The sequence below is a fragment of the Zalophus californianus genome, chromosome 6, assembly GCF_009762305.2.
Source record: "Zalophus californianus isolate mZalCal1 chromosome 6, mZalCal1.pri.v2, whole genome shotgun sequence".
NCBI lineage: Eukaryota > Metazoa > Chordata > Mammalia > Carnivora > Otariidae > Zalophus > Zalophus californianus.
Genome location: NC_045600.1, coordinates 60862393 through 60886031, shown reverse-complemented (window position 1 = coordinate 60886031; position 23639 = coordinate 60862393). Strand labels below are relative to the sequence as shown.

The 23639-nt window shown below is 35.2% G+C and overlaps 1 protein-coding gene across 12 annotated transcripts in view; it reads right to left on the bottom strand.

The window, feature by feature from the left end:
• Window positions 1-23639, bottom strand: part of RALGAPA1 (Ral GTPase activating protein catalytic subunit alpha 1) — a 253551-nt gene that overhangs the window by 34453 nt on the left and 195459 nt on the right. For all 12 annotated transcript variants that reach the window (XR_003515516.2, XM_027568751.2, XM_027568756.2 and 9 more), the window contains one exon: window positions 20275-20430. Coding sequence is in view for 11 of the 12 variants with exons in the window: in XM_027568751.2 (XP_027424552.2) it covers window positions 20275-20430 (156 nt within the window). In the remaining variant the exon portion in view is untranslated. The remainder of the gene's footprint in view (window positions 1-20274; window positions 20431-23639) is intronic.

Here is a 23639-nt window from a genome sequence, read left to right as displayed (position 1 = left end):
AACTTTACACCTTCATTAGTCGGCCAATTCATTTTTAAAGAGCTACAATCATTAGAACATTCTTTATACTGAGCTAAAATTTGCTTCCTGAAGCTAGTTCTTCTAAAATGAGCCTTACCAAATAAATCCAGTCTATATTCTATATATTATCTTTTCAGATATTTGAAGATTGGCCTAACATATATCTCAACTTTTCTTTTCCATGTTAAATGTGTCCTTAGAGTTCCTCCTCTTATAGCTTACAAATCTATTCATTATCTTGGATTATTACCTCAGTTTACTGATGTTTTTATTAAATTGTTATGTCTGGAATTGAACACATTATTAATATATGCTCTAATACAATCAGCTCATAGTGGGACCACTTCCTTTGTTCTGTTAACTAAATTATTTTCTGCATTTTTACAAAATTGGCTCAAATGGAAGTTGTAGTCAATTCAAACCCTTAAGTCTTGTTCTTACGAAGTTCTAAGCAGGTGAAACTGCTAGATCTAAAGGGAGAATTTCATATTTATTCTTATTAAATTTTACCTTGCCAGGTTCAGATTATCGTTATGCCTATCAAAGTCTTTTTTTAGCCTGATTCTGCTATTCAATGTGTTATCTCTCTCTTACCCAGATTTGGGTTATCCTTAAATTCAATTTCTTGTGTCTTCATTTAGATTTTATTTTTTTAAAAGATTTTATTTATTTATTTGACAGAGAGACAGTGAGAGAAGGAACACAAGCAGGGGGAGTGGGAGAGGGAGAAAGCAGGCCTCCCCTCCCGTGGAGCAGGGAGCCCAATGCGGGGCTCGATCCCAGGACTCTGGGATCATGACCTGAGCCAAAGGCACACGCCTAACAACTGAGCCACCCAGGTGCCCCTTCATTTAGATTTTAGATAAAAATGTCAAGTGGGACAAGTCTGGGTAACAGCCTTATAGCAAGTCATCATAAATGTTCCTCTGGGTTAAAATAACATCCAACATTTATTAAATTCTTACTATTCTAAGTACTTTGGCATAATTTAGTTTTAATAACATGCTACAAAGTATACTTATTATTACCCCTATTTTTACAGGTGAGGAATTGAAACTTAAAAAGATAAATTAACATGCCTAATGTCACATGACTAGTAAGTGGCAGAGTCAGAACTGAAACCAAGGCAGTCTAATTCCAGAAACCATACTTTAACCACCTCCCTATATGCCTTTCATTAAATAATTTGTCTCTAGATGTGATTATACAACCAGTCATGAATATACTTACTGAACTATTATTAAGACCACATTTCTTCAACTTGTTCACAACAACTTAAATGCTTTATACTGTCAATGGCCTTCCCTGATCTAGTAATCCTATTAAAACAAATTAAGTTACCTTGATGTGATCTGTTATGGTGAACTCATGGTGGCTCCTAGTGATCACTACTTCATTACCTAAGTGCTCACAAACCATCTGTTTAATAATCCTATTTTCTCAGGCATGGACATGGAGCTCATGAATGTTAATTTTTGTAGTTAGTGGACTGTTCCATTCCTTTTATGAAAATCAGATGTTTGCCTATCTTAAGACAATAAAATGTTTTCATTTTCCATGATTACATTCAATTCTAGATTTCCTCAATGCCATGAAATATCATTCGTCTGGAGCTGGAGACTAGATTTCATGTAAAGTAACTATATCATCTTTCACAAAATCAGCTTACCCTCTGACTTCCCCATTTCTATTAAAAGTACCTAACAATTATTATAATCACTCAGGATCAAAATCTGAAAGTCTCCAATTTCTGTTTTCCTTACTGTATGTCTAACAAGCTCTTCATTTTTTTTTTAAACATTAGATTCCTTTTTTGTACTTTTGTTCCTATTTCATCTACTGTTGTCCTAGGTCATATGTTAGTCATCCTATATTCCTCAACTAGTTCATGAGTTCTTAAAAAGCTTCTCCCCTGCCATCTACTCTTCTTCACACATTAGCAAATACTGAGAGCTGACTAAATGCATTGTGCTGGCTAGCATAGATACAATGGTGAAAACACAAAAAACAAAACAGACAGAGCCTCTGTTCTCACAAAACTTCAAGTCCAGTGAAGGAGAGAGAGTAAAAGAATAATTGAATAATTAGTGATACAGATAATCCTCTAACTCTACTTCTCTGAATGCAAACAACAAAGAAAACTGATCTATAATGGTCCTTGAAGAACACACAGAAGTTAATCAGGTTAGGCAGTTCGGGAGACAGTTGTATACATGTAGAAATTTAAACTGATTAATACTGCCTCAAGCTCTCATTCTTTGCCCAATCTTCCAGACACCCACAAATAGCAAAATAGACACTATCAAATACTCCCCGATCATGTTAAAAACCATACTTTCATACGTTTTAGGATCATACATAGTTTCATATGTTTACTTGCTGTCTGCATCATTCATTTTTAGTAATTAAGAAAAGCTTCTCAAAACAACAGGCATGGTGTCTAGTATACAATTATCTTAGCAAAGTGGGCACTCAATACATACTGCTGAGTATTAAAAAGACAGTCTTAAAAATGCTTTATTGAAATGTGTGACTTCTGTGTTGAAGATGTGTTTGAAAAGACCACAGCTTGAAAACTGGTTTTTGAAGTATCTCAATAACCAACTGAAAAAAAGGAAAATCCCTACTGGATTTGACTTCTAGTATAACCAGAACCTTGGTGTAAAATTTTTCTTTGAAACATTTTCCATCACCGGGCACCTGGGTAGTTCAGTTGTTAAGCATCTGCCTTCAGCTCAGGTCATGATCCCAGGGTCCTGGGATGGAGCACCGCATCAGGCTCCCTGCTCTGTGGAAGCCTGCTTCTCCCTCCCCCACTCCCCTTGCTTGTGTTCCCTCTCTTGCTGTGTCTTTCTCTGTCAAATAAATAAATAAAATCTTTAAAAATAAATAAATAAAAATAAAATATTTTCCATTACAGAAACTCAAGAAAACAAAGCTATTATATTTGGAAATTGCTGGAGTCTGAAGTTTCAGAGAAGGAGAAGCAACAGTTGTTAGACATGTCGGGTGACTTCTTTTTTGGTTATATTTGGACAAACACGAACTTCATAGTTCTTGGAAGGACACTGGAGGGTGTTCGAGTCTATATGCCTGTTGTGTTGAAGAAATGGAAAAACACAGATTGGAAAGAAAAAGGATGACAGGAGAAAGAGAAGAGACTTGAGAAAGGGCTCAGAGAAAGAAGAACTGGAACAAGGCATGATCAGGTTAAGTCTAATTATAGTATCACAGTACTTATCTAGGTAAATTTTTTGTCATTACATAGTGCACAGCATAAAAAACAGAATTATCTGCAATTATGGCATTTATTTAAAGATTCCACTTTGATGGTGACAGGAGGTGTAAGTGCTATAAAGAGAATAAAACAGGGTAATGCAATAGTGTTACTGGGTGAAGGGCACTTCTTTAGCTAGGATAGTTTGGAAAGGTCTCTCTTAGAAACTGTCATGTGAATCTGAGAATAGAACAATGAGAATAAGAAAGCCTGGTGATGTGGAGAAAGAGCATTTCAAATGGAAAGAACAGTAAATGCATACCCTCTGAGATGGGAATGAGCCTGATATGTTGGCAGGTTAGAATGATAGCCATGAGGCCAGATTGTGCTAAATGAAAAGGAAAGTGACAGGAGATGTGATCAGAGAGGGAGGCAGGCAGGTGCCCAGATCATGTGGCACTGAAGGCCATAGTGAAGAATTAGAGCTTTATTCTACATGCAGTAAGAAGCCACTGCTATCACATCCAAATTATACCATTCGCAGTGGTGAGATAAATTTACTCTGAACCATTTATATTTCCTGGTTTCTCTATCCTCTATTCTTGTCATAAAAAGTATATTTACAGAAATTGGGGTTAAGGGTAGAGTCTAGGATATTAAAATAGAATTATGTTATGTAAGACTGTTATTTTGGGATTAAAACCATGAGTATAATTCCATACCATTGACTAACTATTATACTAACTACACTTTAACTAAAATAATGAAAATTTTATTATTAAATTCTTAAATTTGTTTTTGAATTCATTTTCCAGACTATATTTAGCATAAAAGTTCTTTGGAAAGTAAAGTACATTTCAATTTTATTTCTAGACAAAACAAAGAAAAAATAGATTTAAAATTACAATCAGGCCATCAGGCCAATAAAGCTGATTTATTTGGGAAACTACTGTGACCAAATTCCAAAACAGAAAATGAGGTGTTGTCCATTACACTAACAATATTTCAGAGGAAACTGACTTAAGCACATCTTTCCCCTCTTTTGGGGGGAGGTGCAGGAAATGACAGACTGGAGACTCCAACTAAGTAAATTACAATGATCTCAACTTGATCTTTGTAAAACTTCTAACAGGGTGATTCAGTTACTTATGCAGCAGAGTATCACCAAGTGGCCAGAATAAGGAGACCAAGGAAATGAGACAAGCTCCTGTGAACACTTTAGACCAATGCTTACAGTACTTTTGATATTTAAGAGTAAACAGAATAAATTCAGTTAAGTGATTTTTTCCATCAATCTTCCTCAGAGATAATTTATAGAACAGATAGCTTTGTCTAGGGTTGTATGAGGATTTTTGATATGATAGGATATTTCTAAGAGTACTTTGTTCAATTGAATATTTGATTAATCTGTTCAAAAAGTATAGTCTATGTTGTAAAAATTCTGCTCCTACTGTCTTGAGCCTTGAAAATAGAGTACTGCTTCTATTCAGAAGAAATAAAACACTACACTTAAACACAGAACCTAAACAGGTTCAAGGATATTTACCTCTCATTCTGAGAAAATAAAATGCTTAAAAATGTCTACAAAATCACCACATATTTTAAATAGAAAGTGAAAACTAAAATTAGTTTCTATAAAATAGATATAAATGATTTTCTCCTTTCAAGTTTAAAACAAAGAACCAGAGTCATAAATAATTCTAGCTTGCCAGAGGCACGGCTATTTCTTTATACTGACTGTCGACTACCTAATTTAATTAGAGGTATTAAACTCCATGCTGAGGTCAACGAGCCTTACTTCCTCCAATATTACACTTCAACCAGTGCTCATTAATGTGTCTACTGAATGGATTAACACACCTAAAGATATATCTACAGAGGAAAGGGGGACAACCTAATGATATCCAATTGTTCATTTGTAATAGGACACATGTTCTAGGCCTCAACTTATTACCACTAATGTGGAATCTATTAAATTCAGGAGGAAAAAATACCAATACAGAAAGTGATTTTTTATTAAGGAGAACTGGTATAAGACAACGGGTTTCCATGATTAAGTTTAAATATTTAACCTTTTATTAAAAAGAAATTGATACTATAATAGAGCTAAAATATAAGCCTGTTAGAAAAATCTTACATACTAGGATTCTGAAGAGGAGATTAAGGGGAAAGTTTCATATGGAATTGGGAAGAGGAAAACCCAGTATACAGAGAAAAATAAATAAATGTTAAGCTGTTTATTTCTATAAAAAAGGAGGTTTAAAATAGTTATACTGAATTATGAGACCAGGTATATTTTTCCTTTCTACTGAAATAAGTGAAATGTTGCCTCAATTTAGTTGTAACCTGATACAGATTTTATTTAAATCATTTAAATTACCTCAGAAGGTAAGAGAACTATACCCTTCCAAAATGATGTTGCTTTAGTACATATTGTTTGTAATTTTGATGATATGGTAGATGCTATACATGTGAAAGCAGTGACACTGTAACATTTTCTCACTAAAACAAACACTTTAAATTGCTTTAAGTAAAAAAGCCTATCTAATTAGGGTAATTTTCTTCAATAAAGCAGGCATTAAAAAGAAAACCCAACAGGTAAATTATTATAACAACTGAAATAATATACATGCTTGCATTATAAAATTGTAAAAAATTACAAACATATGCTTACATTTTAAAAAGTCCCAATATTTCTGGCATCTCAATAATTAAACAACTGGAATATTATGCCATGTAACTGCCTGTGTCCTTTCTCCTTACTAAATAATTGGAAAAAATACTAGCGCTTTTCCAGTTGGTAAATTACCAAATAATCTTAAATTTAGAATTAGATAGCTTAAAGAAAAAAAAGTCAAAACTTTTCCTAGGGTGTGATGTCACCAAAATGGTGGCCCAGGAAAGGTCCAAGCTCTTGTTCCTCCATTAAAACACTGAAAAAACATGATTTTATATACAGAAACCTCTGATTCCACAAAAACACTTAGAGCTAACACATGTATTCAGCAGAACTTCATGATACAAAATCAACACTTGAAAATCAGTTGCATTTCTATATACTAACAATGAACAAATCAAAAAGGAGATTACAAAAATAATTCCATTTATAATTGCATTAAAAAGAATAAAACACTTAATAGAGAAGTTTAACGGAGGAGGAAAAAGACTTGCGTACTGAAGACTACAAAACACTGCTGAAAGAATTTTAAAAGACTACAGGAGTGAATGGAAAGATATCCCATGTTCATGGAATGGAAAAACTTAATATTGTTAAGATATTACCCATAGTGATCCAAAAATTCAATGTAATCTCTATCAAAATCCCAACAAGGTTCTTTGCAGAAATAGAAAAAGCCAGCCTAAAATTCATCTGAAATCTCAAGAGAATTTGAATAGTAAAAATGATACTGGAAAAAAAAAACAAAACACAGAACAAAGTTGTAGGACTCACATTACTTAATTTCAATACTTACTACAAAGCTACAGTAATTAAAGCATTTAATTAAAGCAAAAACCCCCTTAGACATTTAGACCAAAGAAAAATAATACAGAGCCCAGAAAAAAACTCTTGCATATAAAGCCAACTGATTTTTGACAAAAATGCCAAGATCATTCAATGAGAAAAAGTTGTCTTTTTAACAAATAGTGATTGGAAAACTAGCTAATCACATGCAAAAGAATGAAGTTAGACCTTTATCTCACAATATATATAAAATTTAACTGAAAATGGATTCAAAAATTAAATGTAAAATTTAAAACTGTAAAAATCTTAGAGGAAAACATACAGGAAAATCTTTATAACATTAGAATTGGCAGTGATTTATTGAACTGACACCAAAAGCAGAGGCAACAAAATAAAAAAACTGATAAATTGGACTCCATCAAAATTAAAACTTCTGTGCATCCAAAGACACTATTAAAAGAGTGAAGACAAGCCACAAAATGGGAGAAAATATTTGCAAGTCATATATCAGATAAGGGATTAACATCTAGAAGAACTTTTATAATTCAACAATAAAGATGCAAACAACTTAATTAAAAAATAAGTTAAAGACTGAATAGACATTTCTCCAAAGAAGGTATACAAATGCCAGTAAGCAATGGAAAGATGCACATCACTAGTCATCAGGGAAATGCAAATCAAAACCACAATAAAATACCACTATGCATCTATTAGGATAGCTATATTTGTTTTTAATGGAAAATAACAAGTGTTGGTGAGGGTATACAAAAACTGGAACTCTTGTGTATTGCTGGTAGAAATGTAAAAATGGCACAGTCATTGGGGAAAACAGTTTGACAGTTCCTCAGAAAGCTAAACACACAATTTCCATATTACCCAGGAATTTCACTCATAGGTATAGATCTAAAAGAACTGAAAACAGGGATTCAAACAAATACTTACACAACAATGTTCACTGCAGCATTATTTGCAATAGCCAAAAAGTAGAAACAACACAGTGTCTACCAGATGAATAAACAAAATATGGTATATACATATAATGGGATATTATTCAACCACAGAGAGGAGTGAAATTTTGACACCTGATACAACATGCATGAACCTTGAAAACATTAAGTGAAATAAGACAGACACAAAAGGACAAAGTGATTCCACTTATATGACGTACCTAATACTGGAAAATTCACGGAGATAGGAAGTATATTAGAGGTTACCAATGGCTGGGGCGGGGGAATGGAGAGTTATTATTAATGGGTAGAGTCTGTGTTTGGGAAATAAAGTTCTGGGATTTCCAGTTTCCAGTCTGGTACCTAAGAAGCTTAGAAGTTGCCACTCTGTCCTAACAAGTAAAAAGCTAAACAAATTGAAAAATCAAATACTCTTCCTGGGTCAGAGATATGAGGTCACAGGCAAAACTGCTGCCCCCCAAATTGGACAGACAGGCAAAAATGGAGGGTGACAATGAAGCAGAAACCTCTGCAGGAACTTGTAGCAAGGTAGGAAAATGTAAATTGTAATTGTAAATTCCTGGAGATGCAGTGTGGACAGGTCTGAGACACTGAAGATGCATTAAAACGGAGTTAGAAATGGCAGGGATGATAGAATTACAACTATGATTAACATGCTAAGGGTTCTAATGGAAAGAGTAGAAAACATGCAAGAACACATGGATAACGTAAGCAGAGAGATGGAAATTCTCACAAAGAATCAAAAAGAAATGCTAGAGATACAAAACAACGTAACTGAAATGAAGAATGCCTTTCATGATCTCACTAGTAAACCAGACATGGCTAAGGAAAGAATCTCTGAGCCTGATGATATAACATCATAAACTTCTAAAACTTGAGATGCAATGAGAAAAAAGACTGGAAAAAAACAAAACAGAATATCCTAGAACTATGGGACAACCACGAAACTGTAACATACATAAAAGGAGAAGAAAGAGAGACAGGAACAGAAGCAATATTTGAAGGAATATTGCTTGAGAATTGCCCCCAAATAATGTCAGATACCAAACCACAGATCCACGAAGCTCAGAGAACACTAAGCAGGACATATGCCCAAAAAACCACATTCAGGCAAATCATCAAACTTCATAAAATCACAGATAAAGAAAAAAATCTTGAGAGAAGCCAGAGGAAAAACTACATTTTATTTATAGAGAACCAAAAAAAAGAACAACATTTGACTTCTCCCCTGAAACCATGCAAGCAAGAAGAGAGTGGAATGAAATATTTAAAGTGTTGGGAGGAAAAACTACCAACACTTAGAATTCTGTATTCTGTAAAATTATCCTTCAAAAGTAAAGGATAATAAAGACTTTCTCAAACAAAAATTGAGGGAATTAGTTGCCAGTAAACCTACCTTACAAGAAATTTAAAAGAAGTTCTTCAGAGAAAAGGAAAATGATACAGGTTAGAAATTCAGATCTACATAAAGAAAAGAAAAGCACCAAATAATCAAAACTGAAGAGGAAAAATTTTTTATTTTTCTTATTCTTAATTGATCAAACAGATCACAGTTTGTTCAAAGTAATAGCAGCAATAATGCATGTGATTATGTATGGTTAGGTGTGTGTGTGTATGTATGTGTATATACATATATATATATATACACACACGCGCGCGCGCACACACACACACACACATATATATGCTTAACTGTAAGTAAAATGAATGATAGCAATGATATAGGGATAGGAGGGAAAGATTAAATATACTGTGTTATTTATAAGGTACTTGCAGTATCCATGAAGCAGTCTAGTATTATTTGAAAGTGCACTTGGGTTAGCTCTAAATGTATAGTACAAACTCCAGGGCTGTAACTAAAAAAAGTTAAAAAAGAAAAGTAGTGTAATTGATATGCTAAGAAAGGAGAGAAAATGGAATCATATAAAATGCTCAATTATAACCACAGAAGGCAGAACAAGTATGGAATTCAGAAATAGAAAAAAGAACAGGGTAATAAACAGAAAAAAGTAACAAATGTGGTAAATATTAATCCAGCTATATCAATGATTACTTTAAATGTCAATGGTCTAACTACACATTAAAGACAAAGACTGTCAGAGTGGATCAAAAAAATAAGACCCACCTATATGTTGCTACAAGAAACCCACTTAAATATTAAGACACATATAAAATAAAAGTAAAGGGATGGAGAAAGATATACCATGATAACACCAATAAAAAGAAAAGTGGGAGTACCTATATTAATTTCAGACAGAGCAGACTTCAGGGCAAGGAAAGGTAAAGAGAGGCATTACCTAATGATAAAGAGGTTGGTACTCCAAGAAGACATAACCAATCCTTAATGTGTATGCACCTAACAACAGAGTGTCAAAATTTGTGAAGCAAAAACTGATAGAACTGCAAGTAGAAGGATCCACTATTATAGTGGGAAACTTTAATACTCCTCTATCAGAAATGGAGAGATCCAGCAGGCAGAAAATTGGTAAGGATATAGTTGAACTCAACAGCTCCATCAATCAACTGGATATAATTGACATTTATAGACTACTTCCTCCAACAATAGCAGATTACACATTCTTCCCAGATTCACATGGAACATTCACTAGATAGACTACATTTGGGCCATAAAACACATCTTACAAAATTTAAAAGAATAGAGATCACACAATGTCTGTTTTCAGACCCCAATGGAATTAAACTAGAAATCAACAACATAAAGATAGCTGGAAAACCCCAAAATACTTGGAGATTAAACAATATACTTCTAAATAACACATGGATCAAAGAATTCTCAAGAGAAAATAAAAAATATTTTGAACTAGGGGACCTGGGTGGCTCAGGAGTTAAGCGTCTGCCTTCGGCTCAGATCATGGTCCCAGGGTCCTGGGATCGAGCCCCCCATCTGGCTCCCTACTTGGTGGGAAACCTGCTTCTCCCTCTCCCACTCCCCCTGCTTATGTTCCCTCTCTCGCTGTGTCTCTCTGTCAAATAAATAAAATCTTAAAAACTATTTTGAACTAAATGAAAATGTTCTGGAAATAGATACCTGTGATAGTTGTACATTATAAATGTTTATGCCAATGCACATTTAAAAATGGTTAAGATAGGACTTCTGAGAAGATGGTAGAGTCACAGTATCCTAAGCTTACCTCATCACACATCAGTGAAACTAACTCTGAAAATGACTCATGACTTGAAGACTGCCAGAACAGACTTTCCACAGTTAATAGTACAGAAGAAACCACATCAAGGAGCAGAAATATGGCTGGAAACTCCCCCTTCCAGCACTCTCCCCACTCTGCGTGAGACTAATCATAAACGAGAGGGACACTATATAAGCATAAAGAAGAGCAAGAGGATCAGGCCCCACCCCAGGCCCCTCAGGCACAGGGAACCCCATAACACTTTGACTTTTAAAGCCAATGGGCCTTAACTTTTAGAGTTTTTACAATCAACAGGGTTTAACTCTGGGTACTTTAAAACTGAGTTCCCATCCTTAAAAAGCCAGTGTAACAACCCAGGAGAGACAAAGCCATGGAAGCAGCAGTTTGAAAAGAAACTGGGGTATGAGAAGTGGATTTATTTGCTAATTTCAAAACGTGCATTGGAGGGGCAGGAATCTTTAGGAGAATTCTCCAAGAACAAAAGTGCTGCCTAGCAGACCATTCTTCTCCGGCTTCCCTAGCAGCCTAGAAAGCCAGATATCTGTGGAAAGCAGAGTGAACATTCTCCATCTATCTTGTTAGCACCATGGTCCCTACCCCATCCAACCTGCCCTACTCCACGTATATCTCTCCAAAGCAGCTCCTGTCCTAAAAACCCTGCAGAAACCTGCACCACTCCAGAGTGACTTGTGGCCTGGGGACAGGAGAAGATAACCACACACACCAGTGTGCTTACAATTCCAGCAGCTGAGTCTTATAGCTGGCACTGCAAAGAGAGTGCCCTGCTGATAAGTGTCCCTGCAGCCCCAACGGGGGCAGGGATCTGGTCTGACTGCTGGCCCCACTCACCAATGGAAAGTTCTAGGGGCAGAAGAAGAAGAGAGCCCTGCAGTGCTTGGGCTGAGGGCAGTTATCTGGTCTGACTGCTGACACCACCCAACTCCAAGCCTGTGGTGGCCCCAGAGAGGCCCCTTAACAGCACAGGGACCAAACCCCTGCCCAGTGTGCTCACAATAGGCAAAGTGGGTCACTGTAGTTGACTGGACTGAATGCAAATGCAGCTCAGCCACAAGAGTAGGGAACACACAGCCCACAGAGAAGATAATACTGAAATGCCTGGTTCTAGTAAACAGGGGACATCGTGCTACAGGGCACCACATGACCTCTTCTTCATAAAGCCACAACTTTCAAGAGCAGGAGACATAGCTGACTCGCCTAATACATAGAAACAAACACAGAGAGTCAGACAAAATGAGGAGACAAAGGAGTTAGGTCCCAAATGGAAGAACAGGACAAAGCCACAGCAAAAGAGCTTCATTAAACAGAGATAAGCAATAGGCCTGATAATGAATTCAAAGTAATGGTCATAAAGACACTCACTGGATTTGAGAAGAGTGGAGGATCTCAGTGAGACCTTCAAGAAGGAGAAAGAAAATATAAAAAAGAACCAATCAGAGATGAAGAACTCAATAACTGACATAAAAAATACACTAGAGGGAATCAACAGCAGATTAGAGGAGGCAGAAGAATGGATCAGCAATCTGGAAGGCAGGGTAATAAAAAGCAACCAAGCTGAATAGCAAAAATTAAAAAGAATAAGAAAAAATGAGACTAGATGAAGGGAACTCAGCGACATCATCAAGCATAATAACATTTGCATTACAGAGATCCCAGAGGGAGGAGAGCAAGAAGTCGACAAGAAGGTTATGTGAAGAAACAAGAGATGAATACTTCCCTAATCTGGGGAAGGTAACAGAAATCCAGATCCAGGAAGCACAGAGACCCCCAACCAAATTAACCCAAGGAAGTTCACACCAAGACATAATCATTAAAATGGCAAAACGTAGTGAGAAAGAGAGAATTTTAAAAGCAGCAAGAGAAAATGGTTACATACATGGAAAACCCCATAAGGCTGTGAATTGATTTTTCAGCAGAAACTCTGTAGGCCAGAACGGAGTGGAATGATATTATTCAAAGTACTGAAAGGAAAAAACCTGCAACCAAGAAGGCTCTACCCAGCAAGATTATCATTCAGCATAGAAAGAGAGGTAAAGAGTTTCCCAGACAAAATTATCACCACTGAACCAGTCTTAAAAGAAACATTAAAGGGAATTCTTTGAGTGGAAAGAAAAGGCCAAAATAGTTGTAAGAAAATTACGAAAGGAAAAAATTTCACTGGTAAATACAAACATATAATAAAAGCAGATTAATCACTTATAAAACCAGTATGAAAGTTAAAACACAAAAGCAGTAAAATCAATTATATCTATAAAAATCAGTCAGAGGATTCACAAAATAAAGGATGTAAAGTATAACATCATATACATAAAATGTAGGATGAGGAGTGATTCAAATTTAAGTGACCGTCAACCTAATATAGACTGCTATAAAATATATCTGAACCTAATGATAACCACAAATCAAAAACCTATAATAGTTACACAAAAAATAAAGAGAAAAAAATCCAAGCATACAAGTAAAGACGCCATCAAACCACGAGGGAAGAGACCAAGAGAAGAACGAATAGGGAAGAGCTACAAAAAGAACTGCAAAACCAGTAACAAAAATGGCAATAAGTACATACCTATCAATAATGAATTTAAATGTAAATGGACTAAATGCTTCAATCAAAAGACATAGGATGACTGAATGGGTAAAAAAGCAACATTTATAACTTGCCTACAAGAGATTCACTTCAGACCAAAGGACACATGCAGATCGAAAGTGAAGGGATGGAAAAATGTTTACCATGCAAATGGAAGGAAAAAGAAAGCTGGGGTTGCAACACCTATAACAAACAAAATAGACTTTAAAACAAAGACTACCAAGAGACAAAGAAGGACAATAAATAATCATAAAGGTAACAATCCAACAAGAAGTTATAACAATTGAAAATACCTATATGCGGGGTGTCTGGGTGGCTCAGTTGGTTAAGCGACTGCCTTTGGCTCAGGTCATGATCCTGGAGTCCCGGGATCGAGTCCCCCATCAGGCTCCCCGCTCAGTGGGGAGCCTGCTTCTCCCCCTAACCCTCCCCCCTCTCATGTACTCTCTCTCATTCTCACTCTCTCAAATAAATAAATCTTTAAAAAAAAAAAAAGAAAATATCTACGTGCTCAAAATGTGAGCTCCCAAATACATAAAGCACCTATTAATAGACATAAAGAAGGAAATTGACAGTAATACAATAACAGTAGGGGACTTTAACACCCCACGTACATCAATGGATAGACCATCCATACAGAAAATCAACAAGGAAAAAGTGGTTTTGAATGACACATTAGATCAGATGGACCTAACAGATATATTCAGCTGTTCCATCTAAAACACAGTGGAATGCAGGGACACCTGGGCGGCTCAGTCGGTTGAATGTCTGACTCTTGATTTCAGTTTGGGTCATTATCTTGGGATGGTGGGGTCAAGCCCTGTGTTGGGCTCTGCACAGAACATGGAACCTGCTTGGGGGTCTCTCTCTCCCCCTCTTCCTCTGCCCCTCTTTTCCCCTTGTGCATGTGTGCATGTGCACATTCTCTCTTCCTCTCTCTCTCTTGCAAAACAAAAAACAAAAACAAAAACAAACCAGAAACAGTGGAATATGTATTCTTTTCAAGTGCACATGGAATACTCTCCAGAATAAATCACATTAGGCCAAAAAACAGAGACTAAAATACATGCTACTAGACTAAATGGGTCAACCAAGAAATCAAAGAGGAAATAAAAAATACATGGTGACAAATGAAAATAAAAATACAATGGTCTACAATCTTTGGGATGCTGTAAAAGCTGTTCTTTTTTTTTTCTCAAGGTTTTTATTTATTTATTTGAGAGAGAGAGAGCAAGAAAGAGACAAAAGAGAGCACAGAGGGAGAATGAGAAGGAGAAGCAGACTCCTCACTGAACAGAGAGCCCGATGAGGGGCTTGATCCCAGGACCCGGAGATCATGACCTGAGCTGAAGGCAGACACTTGACCAACTGAGCCACTCAGGCGCCCCTGTAAAAGCTGTTCTAAGAGGGAAATTTATAGCAACACAGGCCTACCTCAGAAAACAAGAAAAAATCTCAAATAAGCTACCTAACCTTACACCTAAAGGAGCCAGAAAAAGAAGAACCAACAAGCCCAAAGCGAGCAGAAGAAATAATAAAGATTAGAGCAGAAATAAATGAAATAGAAACTAAAAAACAATAGAAGAGATGAATAAAACCAGGAGCTGGTTGTTTGAAAAGATCAACAAAATTGATAAACCTTTAGCCAGACTCTTCAAAACAAAAAGAAGAGAGAGAACACAAATAAATGCCATCAGAAGTGAAAGAGGAAAAATAACCACCACCACAGATATACAAAGGATTATAAGTGAATATTATGAAAAATTATATGCCAACAAATCGGACAACCTAGAAGAAATGAATAAATTTGCAGAAACATATAACCTTCCAAAATGGAATGAGGAAAAAATGGAAAATTTGAACAGACCAATTACTAACAATGAAACGGAATCAGTAATCAAAAAACTCCCAACAAGTCCCAAGGAGCGCCTGGGTGGTTCAGTTGGTTAAGCGTCTTCAGCTCAGGTCATGATCCCAGCATGGAGTCTGCTTCTCCCTCTCCCTCTGCCCCTCCCCTGTTCGTGTGCTCTCTCTCTCTAATAAATAAAATCTTAAACAACAAAAGTCCAAAACCAGATGGCTTCACAGGTGAATTCTACCAAATATATAAAGAAGAGTTACAACCCATTTTTCTCAAACTACTCCAAAAAATAGAAGAGGAAGGAAAGCTTCCAAATTCATTCTACAAGGCTAGCATTACCCTGATACCAAAATCAGAGAAATAAACTACAAAAAAAAAAAGAAAGAAAAGAAAACTACAGGCCAGTGTCTGACGAAAACAGAAGCAAAAATTCACAACAAAATATTAGCAAACCAAATCCAACAATACATTAAAAAAATCATTTGCCGCAATCAAGTAGGATTTATCCTTGGGATGCAAGGGTGGTTCAATATCCACAAATCAATCAACATAACTACATTAACAAGAAAAAAGAATAAAAACCATATGATCTTTCAAGAGATGGAGAAAAAGCATTTGACAAAATACAACATCCATTCATGATAAAATTTCTCAAAAAAGTAGGTTTAAAGGGAACATACCTCAACATAATAAAGGTTGTATATAAAAAACCCACAGCTAACATCATATGCAATGGTGAAAAACTGAGAGCTTTTCCTCTAAGATCAGAAACATGACAAAGATGTCCACTCTCATCCACTCTCATCACTTCTATTCAACATAGTATTAGCCACAGCAATCAGACATTACAAGGCATCCAAATTCATAAGGAAGAAGTAAGCTTGTCACTATTTGCAGTTGACCTTACAGTATACATGGAAAATCCTAAAGACTCCACAAAAAAAACTACTAGCACTGATAAATGAATTCAGTAAAGTTGTAAGATACAAAGTCAATATAAAATGAAATAGGCTGAAGTTCTCTATACTGATAATAAAGAAGGAGAAAGAGAAATTAACAAAACAATCCCATTTATAATTGTACCGAAAAGAATAAAATGTCTAGGAATAAACTGCACTCTGAAAATTATAAAACACTGATGAAAGAAGCTGAAGATGACGCAAACAAATGGAAAGATATTCTAGGCTCACGGATTGGAAAAACCAATACTGTTAAGACGTCCATACTGCCCAAAGCAATCTATGAATTCAATGCAATCCCTATCAAAATACCAACAGCAATTTTTACAAAACTAGAACAAATAATCCTAAAATTTGTATGGAACCATGAAAGATCCCAAAGAGCCAAAGCAATCTTGAGAAAGAACAAAGCTTGGAGGTACCATAATCCCAGATTTCAAGATACATTACAAAGCTATAGTATTCAAAACAGTATGGTACTGGCATAAAAATCAACACATAGATCAATGGAACAGTCCGAAGAACCTAGAAATACACCCATGCTTATATGGTCAATTAATCTACAACAAATGAGGGAAAAACATACACTGGGGAAAAGACAGTCTCTTCAACAAATAGTGCTGGGAAAGCTGGACAGCTACATGCAAAAAATAAAACTGGACCACTTTCCTACACCATACACAAAAATAAACTCAAAATAGATTAAAGATCTAAATGTGAGACCCGAAACCATAAAACTCCTAGAAGAAAACATAGGTAGTAATTTTTGGACATGAGCTGTAGAAACATTTTTGTAGCTATACCTTCTCAGGCAAGAGAAACAAAACCAAAATTAAACTATTAGGACTAGAGCAAAATAAAAAGTTTTAATACAGCAAACAAAGTCATCAACAAAAGGAAAAGGCAACCTCCTAAATTAGAGAAGACATCTGCAAATGATATATTTGATAGAGTTAATATCTAAAATACATAAAGAATTTATACAACACCAAAATAATATATGGGCAGAGGACCTGAATAGACTTTTCCAAAGACATACAGATGGCCAATAGACACATGAAAAGATGTTCAACATCACTAATCATCAGGGAAAGACAAATCAAAGCCACAATGAGATATCACCTTACACCAGTGAGAATGGCTAGAATAAAAAAACAAAACAAAACAACAAAAACAAACCACCAAGAAATAAGTATTGGCGAGGATGTGAAGAAACAGGAACCCTTGTGCACTACTGGTGGAAATGCAAATTGATGCAGCCACTGTGGAAAACAGTATGGAAAATAGAATTACCATATGATCCATGGAAAATAGAAATACCATATAATTCCATTACTGCGTATTTACCCAAAGAAAACAAAATACTAATGAAATGACATATGCACCTCTATGTTTATTGAAGCATTATTTACAATGGCCAAGATATAGAAGCAACCCAAGTGTCCATCCATAGGTGAATGGATAAAGAAAATGTAATATACATACACAATAGAATATTACTCAGCCATTAAAAAAGAATATTACTCAGCCATAAAAAAGATTGAGTGAATGGATAAAGAAGATGTAATATACATACACAATAGAATATTACTCAGCCATAAAAAAAAGCCATAAAAAAGATAATGCTAAATGGAATGTCAGTGTGAGAAAGACAAATACCATATGATTTCACTTCTGTGTGTAATGTAAGAAACAGAACAAACGAACAAAATGGACAAAGAGAAAACTAGACTCTTAAATACAGAGGAAAAACTGGTGGTTGCCAGAGGGGAGAAGGGTTGGGGGATGGGTGAAACAGTAAAGGGAATTAAGAGTACAATTATCAATAATGATGAGCACTGAGTAATGTATAGAACTGTTCAGTCATTACAATGCACACACCTAAAAGTAATATGACACTGTATGTTAATTATACTTCAATGAAAAATAAATTTCCAAACCCTAAAAAAAACTAAATAAAATTTTTTAAAACATGAAAAAGGTAAATTATGTATGTAATTTTTACCACAGTAAAAAAACTTTCTATATGTATAGATGAAACAAACTATTAATGTTCAATGCTTACTTCCTCAAAATTCTCTAATAACTCCAGTACTTAAAAATTTTACCACTTAACAATATTATTTTAATTAGAACTCAACAATTTAACAATTCTTAAATGGTGTTATCCCCTCCAAAATTAATTTTTTTATGATAATGAATTGTTAAACATCCATTTCAGAAACTTCTTAAGTAATTAAGGACACACCCTTATGACTATTTGGAAAATAATAAGAAATCCTACTTATCTGATTTCTACAAAGGTCATAGGAATAAAATTTCAAGTACCATATAATTATCATGTTAATACAGTGAAGTAAAAATATCCTGGCATAGTTTTCTTTAAAAAACAAAACAAAAGAGTTTTTTTAGCAAAAAATGATGTACTTTGTTCTTCTCTCATGTTTGCAATCCAAGATACTATCAATTTTAGATTCTGCCCTGGGGTTTAAAAGTTGTATTCATGGAGCCATGAAAATGATAATGATAAATATGAGTCATGGCCAAGTTCCTAATGATTAAAATTATCTTTTAAAACAATTTTTAATTGTTATTTATTTGAGAGGGAAAGAGAGTGTGTGTGCAAGTATGACAGTGAGAACAGGGGAGGGGCAGAGAGAGAATCCCAAGCAGGCTCTACCCCCAGCACAGAGCCCCACATGGGACTCAACCTCATGACACTGAGATTGACCTGAGCCAAAATCAAGAATCGGACACTTAACAGACTGAGCCACCCAGGCGCCCCTAAAATTATCTTTTTGCACTATACTTATAATTGTCTCTAATTCAGGCATGGCTTATTTTCTTAGAGGTTTAAAATGAATTGATGGAAAAAAGTGCTTAATTGAAGTTTTAATGAAGTTTTTACTCCAATCCACCTCTTCACCATCTTATCAGTATTCATGGATCATTTTCTACTTCTAAAAACTACACCAGAAATTCTACAGCAAACCTGTTACTGATTATGCTTTCTTAAATTTATCAGTTACCTCCAACTTTACCTCATTCCAATCTAATTAGCAACCATATATTAGTTTTATCAACCATTACGCATTTAGTATGCAAGTTCCAACAGTATTTTAAATAGTAAACAAAAGGCATCAAGGGTATTAAATCAATCTTATCAAATATTTGAGAGGAGTTCTGAAGTTCCTTTACAAAAGAGTGTGAGAATACACTGTTTTCATAGTATGTTAATAAAGTACAGAGAGTTTTGATATCAGGGAAAGAATATTAAGTAAAATGACCAATGATATTAAGTCAGTTATATTGGTCAGTGTTGAATAAATTGAGGAAGGAGGAGAAAGAGAAGGTGAAGAAATGTTGGACAAGGTTTTATTCTTAAAAATATTTCTCCCTAAGAAAACCAAACACAGATTGAATACATACAACTGTACTCTAACATATCTCTATAGTTACTAGAACAACTTTTGAATGCCAGTGCCACCTACAGAAAAATGGTGGTGTAGGTTTTAAAGGACAAGGCCATCAAAACCATTCCACCACATCTCTCATAAATTTTAAGGTAGTAAAATTTTTTCATTAATTAAGGCTTATTTTATCTGCTCTATTAGTTTTAGTTAAAATTTAAGATAAAGCATGTTATATTTTAAGTGCTTTGTAATAATTAATATAAACTTTTGCTCTCCCTCTGTCAATATAACCGTTATATCTATCTGTGTGTGAAAAGACTTGAAATGTAATTTCACTAATTTAAACATACGCAGGAGTTTTTCAATTTGTCATATCACCATTTTCTTGAAGACAAATCCTTTGTTAAGATAATAACCTTCAATGTTATCATTAATGAAAACAGCATTTGCTCCACAACAATTCTGTTTCTGAGGACAGTATTAGGTGAAGAGTGGAATACTCAGAAATAGTGCTTGATCAATTAGATTACTTACATAATTTTATATATTTATTTTCTTAATTACTAGGATTTTAACTCAACGTTTTTTCTCAGCACTTACTTTTTTGGTCAAAGAGTCGTCAGTATCAGAAGGCATTCTTGTTGATACATGAAATATTACTTCTACTGTAGAGGTAGCAAAATATGGTGTGGTCAATCCAGTGCTTTTGTTTTTTTGTAGTCCTCCCATGAAACCACAGTGGTTTGTAAGATTGACCTGAGAGCAATGAAACATAATATTAATCAACTAAACAAAACTCAAACATTTACTATTGAAATAGATTCAAATTTCTCAATTTGCAAAAACATGGAGAAGAAAGTCTTTGGCATGTTATCAACCAATACTTGATCCAGAATTACTAGTTAGAGCTGTTCTGTTCACACTGTTACTTTTAAGTATTTGTGGATCCCTAATTAGTAAGAGTTAATTAGGAAAGAAATCAGCTGCTATACTCTATGAATCTTTTGTTAGGCTACTAGGTGTTAATGCTAAATCATAAAGGCTATGGGAGGACCCCAAACCAGAGAAAAAAATCAAATGGCAAAAATCAAGACTGGAAATGATCTGGGGGAAAGTTAAAACAGTAATGTCACTTTGATAAGATGATTAATTAGATGTGTTATATTTACTCATCGAAACTGGCTTCTTAAATTTGAATAAATTTCACATAGCTCCAAACAAAAATAAAAAAAATGCAGAACTGCACTTCTAATGCATTAAAAAACTACAAATTAATCTGTGCAAAGATTTTTACACATATTTTTTCCTGATTATAAATAAAATACATGCTAATATCAGGGTCACTACATTGGGTGATAGTCCCTGAACTTGTGCAATACACAAAGCAACTTGTCTTCACTGCTGAAAATTAAAGAAAATATTAGAAAGCAAAAAGAAACACAAAAGAAAAAAGAAACTTAAACATCGCTTGCATCTCTCCACGCAGAGAAATCACTTTATACATGTTTCTGAAAAATGAAATCTGAAATATGGATGGACCTAGAGGGTATAATGCTAAGTAAAATAAGTTAGGCAGAGAAAGACAAATACCATATGATTTCACTCACATGTGGAATTTAAGAGACAGAACAAATGAACAAAGAAGAAAAGAAACAAACAAAAAAGCATACTCTTAAACACAGAACTGGTGGTTGCCAAAGGGAAGGTAGGTAGGGGTGTGGGTAAAATAGATAAAGGGGATTGAGTACACTTATGATCAGCACAGTGTAGAACTGTTGAATCATACTGTATACCTGAAAGTAATATAACACTGTATGTTAATTATACTTCAGTTACAAATTAAAAAATCTGAATAACTGATTAAGTGAATTATAAAAACCAATTTTTGCACCATGTGAACTGAACATGTCTCAACTATCAATATCAGTTACAATGACTGAACACGTGAATAACAAATTAGTTTTTATGCCATTACTACAAGATTACCTCAATCACTTCCAATATTTTAAAATTTGACTCAGTAATACAGTCATATAATTAAAATTTCAAAAGTATACCAAAATTCTTCCTTCCATCTCTCTCATCTTTAGTACTCGGTTCCCCTTCCAAAAAGCAATTTTTTTTCCTTTTTCTTTTTTAAGATTTTATTTATTTATTAGAGAGAGAACACAAGTAGGGGGAGCAGAGGAAGAAGGAGCAGACTCCCTGCTAAGCAGGGAGCGAGACTTGGGGCTCAATCGCAGGACCCTGAGATCATGACCTGAGACAAAGCCAGATACTTAACTGACTGAGCCACCAAACCACGCCTCTTTACTTTTAAAAATTTAATTTTTAAAAAAATATTTTATTTATTTGTCAAAGAGAGAGAGTGAGTGAGCACAAGTGGGGGGGGGGGAGTGGCAGGCAAAGGGAGAAGCAGGCTCCCTGCTGAGCAAGGAGCTCAATCTGGGACCCTGAGCCAAAGGCAGACACTTAACTGATTGAGCCATACAGGCATCCCAAGATTTGTTTATTTTAGAGACAAAGAAAGAGTGAGTGTGCAAGTGGGAAGAGGGGAAGAGGGAGAGGGAAAGAGAATCCTCAAACAGACTTCCCATTGAGTGCGGACCCCAATGTGGAGCTCAATCCCAGGAACCTGAGATCATGACCTGAGCTGAAATCAAGAGCCGGCCGCTTAACTGACTGAGCCAACCAGGTGCCCCTAGAAACCAATTTCTTAAATATCCTTTCAAAAATGTTCTATTTACAATTAAATTCTTTCATGTATGTGTATACACACACACACACAGCACACACGTTTTGCACGTTGCTTTTTTGCACTTAAAATATCTTGAAGAGTACTCATTAGTAAGTAAAGAGTTTCCTCATTTGTTCTGTTTTCATGGCTTCACAGAAGTTCATTTTCTTGATGTACAATAATTAACTAGTCTCCTACTTAAAGGATACTTAGGCTGTTTCCAATCTTTTGTTATTATGTCAATGATGCAGTGAAGAACACAGAATACATGTCATGTTGCATTTGTGAAAGTAGATCTACAGGACAAATAGTTAAAAGTGGAACTGTAAGTGAAAGGGCATGTGCACTTCTAATTTTGAAACTCACTAAAATGTCTCTCTATAGACGGCACCAACAGAGTATAAGAGTACATGTTTCCCTCATGACCTCCCAAAAATATTATCAAACTTTATGATCTTTTTTTTTTTAAAGATTTTATTTATTTATTTGGAGAGAGAGAATGAGAGAGAACACATGAGAGGGGTTAGGGTCAGAGGGAGAAGCAGACTCCCCGCCGAGGGACTCGATCCCGGGACTCCAGGATCATGACCTGAGCCAAAGGCAGTCGCTTAACCAATTGAGCCACCCAGGCATCCACTTTATGATCTTTTCAAATATGATAGGTGAAAAATGGTATCTAAGTGTAGACCTTTTGTTTTGTTTTAGAAAACAGGTTATTTTCAGATCAATTCTCTGATCATGTAATGGGAGAAAAAGTCTCATTCTAGTGTTCCTTTGCTCTAAACACTTATGCAATACTTGATGATTTCCATTTTTTTATTCAATTTTTTAACTCGAGATAACTGTAGATTAATAAGAAGTTTTAAAAAATAATAAAAGGAGATCCTTTGTACCCTGTAACCAGATTATCCCAATGCAAAACTGTATTAAAACCAGGATACTGGATGGAGCATCGAGGTGGTTCAGTGGGTTGAGTGTCTGAGTCTTGATTTCAGCTCAGGTCATGATCTCAGGTTTGTGAGATCAATCCTCAGCATGGAGCCTGCTTGAGAATCTCTCCCTCTCCCTCCACCCCTCCCTGACCCCTGCTTGTACTCTTTCCCTCAAAAACAAAAACAAAAAACAAAAAAACTGCAGGATACTGGCATTAATATGATTAAGATACAGAACATTTTCAACACCATAAGGATCCACCACATTATCCTGTTACATGAGCATACCCGCTTCC